Source organism: Pteropus vampyrus, unplaced genomic scaffold (genome assembly GCF_000151845.1).
Source record: "Pteropus vampyrus isolate Shadow unplaced genomic scaffold, Pvam_2.0 Scaffold303, whole genome shotgun sequence".
Classification (NCBI taxonomy): Eukaryota; Metazoa; Chordata; class Mammalia; order Chiroptera; family Pteropodidae; genus Pteropus; species Pteropus vampyrus.
Window position 1 is genome coordinate 635,034 of NW_011889084.1, and position 7,179 is coordinate 642,212.

Sequence of the window (7,179 nt, forward strand, 5' to 3'; positions counted from 1 at the left end):
GAGGGAACAGACAGGAGTGGGGCGGATGTGGGAGGCGAGGCTCAGGGGAGAGTGTCCCCTCCTGTAAACCTAACCTCCCCAAACCTCTCCCAGTGGCTTACCCTACACTCCCCCAGCCTCACTCGAGCACTCGCACTCCGCACACATTCACACTCATACACACATGCTCATGTATTCATGCATTTACACGCATGCTCACCTATTCATTCACATACACCTGTTTACACAGACTCATACACACGTCCACTAGTACGATCGTACACTTTTATGCCCTTTCACACATTTACGCACATGCACATAACCACAATTATACACTACCATTCGTGTTTACACGCTCACGCACACTCACGCACACTCACACTCACACCAAAGGCAGGATCAGAGCAGTTCCCCCTTCCCCAGGCTGCTCTCCCAGCAGGCACTCACAGGCCAGGCAGGCTATGCCTACAGCTCCTGAAACCCATGGAGCAGCGGCAGCAGCACAGTGTCTGGCATCCACTGTGTTCTTCCCGTTCAGAGCTCACCAGCCGCCCCTGGTGGGGTCATCTCTGTACTCTCTGAGTTGGACACGATATGGCCCATCTGCTCCTAGGCTGAAGCTGCTGGAGGGAGGGTTCCAGCATTCTTCTCTCCTGACATTGCAGGAGTCCGTGGGGCCCAGCAACCCAGAAAAAGACCAAGGAATGGGGCAGGGGTACCAATAGCAGGGTACAGGCAGGAGCTGAGAACGGTACAGGGCCCCAGGCTTCCCCTAGGTAGTCAATACGAAGGTCTCCCTCCTTCCCTCAGAGAAAACAGAACTAGGACCATGGGTCTCCTAAGGACCCTTCCATCAGATGCTAGAACACATTGGGCATTTGAGTCTCAGCCCCTCAAGCCTCAAAGGGCCCCCAAATGTGTCCTCAGGCCCTTTGCTAGTTGGGGACCAGATGGCACTATCCCTCTCTGAACTGTGTTGCTGCCATAGCAAGCTATGTGCAGTGTCTGACTGCAGACAACAACCTGGCCCATGGCTACGCGTAAAGTAAACAACGTGAGATGGCAGCCCACTTACAGGTTGACCCCAGAGCCTGGGCAAGGGACAGAATCCTCTGACTGTATCTTCATCCATACCATGGGACAGAGCAGTGCCTGTACATACTGGGTCCTCTATGAACACGGGTATATCAACATGATTCTTAGGTAAAGGAAGACAACAAAAGCTTTGGAGGGGCTAGAGGGGTCTCCTTCACTAGTTAGAGGGATGGCTACAAGTGCACTAGGGACACAAGGCAAGAAGGAGACTGCCCAGTGCTAATGCCCAGGACTCCTGCAGCCCACACGTGCCACCCCTCCCATTACAGGCTCTCAGCCAGAGACAGAACAGTCTCATGCCCAGCATTCTTGACCCCTGCCAGGGATAAGCAGGCCACGCCCACCTGGATGCCCAGACTGGGCTGGCAGGGTGTGCAGCAGTGTCCTCTTCAGAGTCCAGGACCTGGGCTCACCTCCAAAGCATGCCATGGCTGGACATCCGGTGCTGGCAGGACCCATCCTGCTGTGGACGCTGCAGGGTGCCACCCAGACCCACTCCATGACCCAGACACTCCTCAGCTTCCAGGAGTACAGCCATAGCTAGCTCACAGACGAGAACTCCCTGAGGAGTCACCTTCAGTGGACAAGAGCTTCCTTGTCCAAAATCATGCTTCCTTCCCCAGAAGGTGGTCTATGTGTCCACTGACAGGTAAATGGCCTCCCCCTGTATTCATTCGGGTTACCTCTGAAAGGCCGTCCCAGTTCTCGAGTTCCAGTGGGATCCACAGCAGCCTCTGCTGCAAACCCTCACTCTTCACAGGTGTTGCTCCCAAGGCATGCCCCAGTATACCCTGGCAGGTAAACCCAGGAATCCCAGGTTCTCTGCCCATCCTGGCCTCCTGAGCAAGGACCCTGGCATCAGAAGGATGGTATGAACAGAAGAGGGTCGACACGTGTGCTCAGGCCTGGGCCTAGTCCACAGGGACACATGTATGTACACACACATGCTCTGCCTCACGTGTGCTCCACTGCCCTATACCCTGGTGGAGAAGCCCCATACATGGAACCCCCACTCCTGTTGCCTCTATTCCCTCTTCACCCAGCCCTGTAGAAACAGAAATTAGCTGCAACTGCCTAGCGTGTGGACAGGTGACTGAGGATGGGCAAGTGTCTGGACCAGCCCCATGGCTGTGGACTTCACTCTGACCAATAGGAGTTCCTGCCAGCCACTCTGGAATCCTCAGCTCAGCAGGCCAGTCCCCGAGCGTAGGGGGGCCTGGATGAGCCCCAGACCAGCCCCTGGCTATTTGGGGAGGAAGTGGATATGGGCCAGGCCATCCAGGGGCCTGAAGTCACTGGCTATTTCTGAGGCAGCTTCCCCTCCCCATGTCTCGGGGTGTGGCAAGGGGTCCCGAGAGTACCTGGGCCCAGGGCCCAGCAGCATTGGCAGCACAGTCCCAGGAAGGGAGGGTGCAACCCATACACACCCCGTTCCGCTGCCCTCTCTACCCAAAGAGCCTCTGAACCTCCCCCTACATGTCGACTCTTCCTTTGAGGGTGTCAGCCGTCTCTTCCACTATGTTAAAGAGAAAAGACACTGAGTCAGTGCTGGGGCTGGGGCTCTGGCCTCTATGGCTGATAGAGCTGCTGTCCTTTCTCTCAAGGCTCTGGTGACTGATGGCCCCTCCACAGGCTATGAACTGACCAGGAGAGGCAAAGAGCAGCTCACCTCAATGTTGACCCTTTTGAAAGCATCAAGGGTGTCCTCGCCTCCATCTTCCACTGACATCCTCCAACATGGCTTGTCCAGCCCAGCAGCAGGGCACACTAGGGATGGAGAAGGCCCCAGGCCCCTCCTCCCGCCTAGCACCACCTTCTCTTACTCCCAGCCAGCCTGCCCTGCAGGCCACAGTGCAGTGGGAATGCTTAACCCACCACTTCCAGCCTGTGGTGGGGCCTCAGACCACAAACCAGGAAGGGGGGCGGCGGGGGGGGGGAGCCCCCCTTTACAGAGGTTGCGCAAGCTCCTGCACTCAGGCCGGAACATCTGGAGAAGTGGGTTACTGATGCAGGCCCTGCCGCCTCCTCCCAGGGGCCAGGGCTGCCCTGAGCCTCTCTTTCCTCATCCTCAAGGTTGGAATAAAACATCTCTGGGAACATGTGGACTCCCCATGATTTCTACCAGGACCATGTGCCATTTGTGAAATCAAAATAAAAACTTATACAAAACAGCACCCATCCTGCCCCTGCCCTCACCAGGGGGATGGGGCCTAACTGGGACCTCAGTTTCCCTCTGAGTGAGGGAGAAAGGGAAGGAAGGATGAAGTGGGGCCGGGCACACAGGAAAGCAGGAAAGGGGAGTCATTGTGTGGGCAGAATGGCTGCAGGGGGTGAGGAGGAAAGAAAGAAAGGGCTGGGAGTCACATCCAGTCCCGCTTTACAAGCATGGGTTTATGACACATTGCCCACCTCCGGAAGCAGCACATAGTGCCACAAACAGCTGGGTGGCTTCCAGCAGGCAGCTGGAAGACTGCTGCTCCTCCCTCCCAAGGAAGTCCCTGTTGGGGCCCTGGGGTGGGGGTGGGGAGCTGAAGGGCTGGAGTTCAGCCCCTGGGCTGGTCAGAGGAGGAGGAGCAGTTGGAGACCAGCGCCCTCCCAGCTGGACTTGTCCTGTGACCAGATGCCATGCTCATCTGAGAACCCCAGTCCCATAGCCCACCCAGTACATCCCATCTGACACCATCATATGCCCAGTTGCTCTGGGCGGCCCCATGGGGACCCCTTCCTAGGGCCAGGGGTGGGTTGTACAGGGTGTGGGACCGTATGCGCCACAGCAGAGGGGCCCTGCAGACCCAGATGAACTCTAGAGCGATAGAGTGGAGGGGTGGCTCTGCTGGGTGTTAGGACTGCACTCGCCTCCCATTGAGCCACAGAAGCTCCCAGAACAGCCCTGTGCCTGAACATCTACTACCCATGGCCCTTCTTTCCTCAGGACCAGGCACTGCCCTCCCCAGAATCCCCTCCCTCTACCCCTGGGGGCACAAATCTGACTTAAAACATTATAGGCAGGGCAGGCAGCAGGTGCTGGGTGTGGGGAGGGGCATCAGAGGTGAAAGGCAACAGTGTTCCCCATATTGCCCCCTGCCGCTGCCCTGCAAGGCGATGTTCACAGGTCCCCAAAGCCCTGGTACAGGCTGCAGCCTCTTGAGGAGGATGGCCACTCTCCAGCAGGCCCACTCCAGGATGTGGGCGGGCTCCTCTCGGCATACTTAGGCGGTGGGAGGGGTGGGGGCTGTTCTGCAGAGGCAGAATCCCAGGACCACCTGTGATGATGACTCTGGAGAGGGCTTCCGGACAAGCCTGGCATCCGCTTCCTGGACAAAGTCTTCCTGGCCCACTCCCCCGCCCAACCTGTCCTCTCCACCCAAATGCCCCCTCCCTACCCCCTCGCTGTGCAGGAAGGCTTGTCCCAAGAACCAGGTGTTCAGGCCACCTCCATCACGTGCCCTCCACGTGCACTCGACCACCACTGTGGGTCGCGCCCCCAAAGCACTACACCTCCAACCAGGACCCCCGTAGGGCCCAGTCAAGGTTCATGACGGACCAGTCGTCTTGGTGGTCTGACCACTACCGCTGTAGAGGGTGGACCAGGGTGCAAGCGGCGCGGGGTGGGGGTGCAGGTCACTGGAACTGGCGCCGAGTGCGGGGAGGGGGCGGGCTAGCCTCAACCCTAGCCGCTTCCCCACCCCCTTCTCACGCCACAAGTGCTCCAGCAGCCTTGGGCCTTTCTCCAGGAAGGGAGGTGGGGCGCCAGGCAGGGAGAACGCTCCAGAGCCCTCGTCCCGGCGGGACACCTCCGTGTAACTCACCCCGGCCCCGCCTCCGGGGGCGGAGTCTGCGCCCAGCTCTGGAGGCCTCTCCCCCATAGGCATCCGTCCTCCTCCGCGCAGGCGCTGGCCACACCCCCGGGCCGGGGCGGTGCTTCCGGGGTCGACTCCAGGGTGGTCTTCACACCCTGCTGGTCCCTGCCAAAATTAGTGCTGGCGAAGCCGCGGGATGCCCTTGCGCAGCGGGACCCAGGTGAGTGCGGGGCCCAGATGAGTGCCCGCCCAGGTGAGCGCAATTCTCGCTTCGCGTACCGCCGAGGAGCAGGCTCGGAGGGCGAGAATCTCACCCGGAGTCGCACGACCGGGAAAAACTAGTAATGAGCGCACGGCCGGCCCCCGACCGGGGTCTGTGTTTCGCATACGAGCTCCCACCCGCGGGGTCGGGCCCGGGTTCAGCTCTCCTGCAGCATTTGCCGGAAGCAAAGTCGAGGCCCGGCCCGAAGTCGCCAGTGAGGGCTGAGAGGAGACCCCGACACCGGTTTCCTGGTTAAATGCTGGACTCTCAGGCCCAGCTCAGATGTCCCCTACCTCAGAGCCAGCGTGCAGACAGAAGTGACCATGGGGTTGGCCTAGAAGTTGGCCTGAGTGTCTGTTACAGCGTGATAAATGCTCTCCCTTTATTTACTTGTCTACCCAGGCTTTGATGACGGACTGGTGGGTCCCCTGGAGATCTCCATCAGGCTAGGCTGTTTCCTGCCCTTCACTGAGTGGGCCCAGACTAGCAAGAGCCATCCCGAGTGGGTGGTGTTTCCTCCTACCATTCACTGAGTGCTTGCTGTATGCCAGCCCAGTGCCTTCCTAGCTTCTCATTTTCAGTGCAAGTTGTTGGTTTCCTCTCTGCAGATGAGGGAACAGAGGCACAGACACCTTCTGTTGTTTTCTGGGGCTCCTCACCCAGGGAACCCTCATTTCTAACCAAGGCCAAGTGATGCATGTGAGGCGCCCAGGTGCACGATTTGAGGCAGCATTCACCCTTGGTTGCAACAGTAGAGTCGCCTCATTTCTTAGCTCCCTGGTTAAACAGTCTGCGTTACTGTCACCACAAAGGCCTCTGAGGCAGGTTCAAATCTTAGGTCTGTAGTGAGAGCTGAGAGCTCTCTGAGCCTCAGTCTCTGGGCAGCCATGAGTCTTCCACCATGCAGGGTGGACCAGGGCAGAGACCTAGAGTGATCCAAGTGCCATGGGGCAGGCCAGGGGCCAAACTCAGGGTGAGAGCAGGGGTTGCAGTGCCCCAGAGTCTGAGCCGTGGGTTTTGGCAGATGGGCCCCCGAACTGCAAAGACAGTCACGTCACTGTCCATTCTCAGCAGACTGGCGGTCTCCATTCGACATGGAACATCAGTCCCGATGTTAAAAATAATAAGTCTGTCACATGCTAGGGAGACATGGGTACTGCCGAAGATCAGCCCTTGAGGAAGGCCCCAGTGCTCACCTGCTCCCTTCATTGTCCCCCGTTCATTGGAGAGGCCTGTACCCAGAACAGCCAGGGGTGTGTGTTCAGGTCTCCCCCGCCCTGGGTAGGGGACTGGGTGACATGTGGTGGCAGGTGCCAGACAGGTGTACAGGGACTCAGTGGATCCTCCTCATCCCTTGGGAGACCTCACCTTTGCCCTACTTGCTCCTTATCATTCTGACATCCTGAGTCATGAGGCAGAGGACAGTTGGGGACTCACTGGGGGTTATGTACTGAGCACTTAGAGTAGGGCCAAGCAGATAGTCAGCCTGGTATTCACCCACCTGTGTTTGTCAGACCTGGGCTATATGAGGAGGGGTCTGGCACAGTGGATTTGTCAGGTGTGTATGGATGATACTCTGACCCACAGTCCATTCCTCAGCCAATTCCTAGTTGGGGTCAAGGTACAAAGGGCAGGATTCTAGAAACAAGCTCAACTTCATTGGGGCATGTGATAAATGAGAATCAGGGATACTGGTCCTCTTGTCACAGGCTTGTGTATCCACTGTCCCCTCCTTGGGTCCTGCAGCTGTTCACCACCAAGTCGTGCCTCTCCTGTATGTGGAGGGTGCACAGAGCAGAGTGGTCACCCTGTCACCACTGCCACCAGGCTGTTCTCACATGTAGTCATTTTCCAAGGCCTTCTGGGGCCCATCATGGGGCTGAGTATGTCAGATCTGACATTCTGTTCGCACCTTGCAACAACTCACAAAGGGGTCGCCCTCATTTTGCAGATGGGGAAACTGAGGCAGGCAGTCACATACAGTCCTTAAGCTCTGCAAGCCTGGCTTCATCGCACAATAGTCTGCCCTCTCCAATTTATTTT

At 58.0% G+C, this 7,179-nt stretch overlaps 2 protein-coding genes across 2 annotated transcripts in view; one reads left to right on the plus strand and one right to left on the minus strand.

Annotated features, from left to right (window-relative positions):
• The window catches only part of RHBDF1 (rhomboid 5 homolog 1), an 18,787-nt gene extending 15,873 nt beyond the window's left edge, over window positions 1–2,914 (minus strand). The window contains exon 1 of the mRNA XM_023521348.1: window positions 2,744–2,914. Coding sequence (XP_023377116.1) covers window positions 2,744–2,803 — 60 coding nt within the window. The 5' untranslated portion in view covers window positions 2,804–2,914. The remainder of the gene's footprint in view (window positions 1–2,743) is intronic.
• A 2,047-nt stretch (window positions 2,915–4,961) lies between these two features.
• The window catches only part of MPG (N-methylpurine DNA glycosylase), a 9,835-nt gene continuing 7,617 nt past the window's right edge, over window positions 4,962–7,179 (plus strand). Inside the window, exon 1 of the mRNA XM_011376731.2 lies at window positions 4,962–5,094. Coding sequence (XP_011375033.1) covers window positions 5,071–5,094 — 24 coding nt within the window. The 5' untranslated portion in view covers window positions 4,962–5,070. The remainder of the gene's footprint in view (window positions 5,095–7,179) is intronic.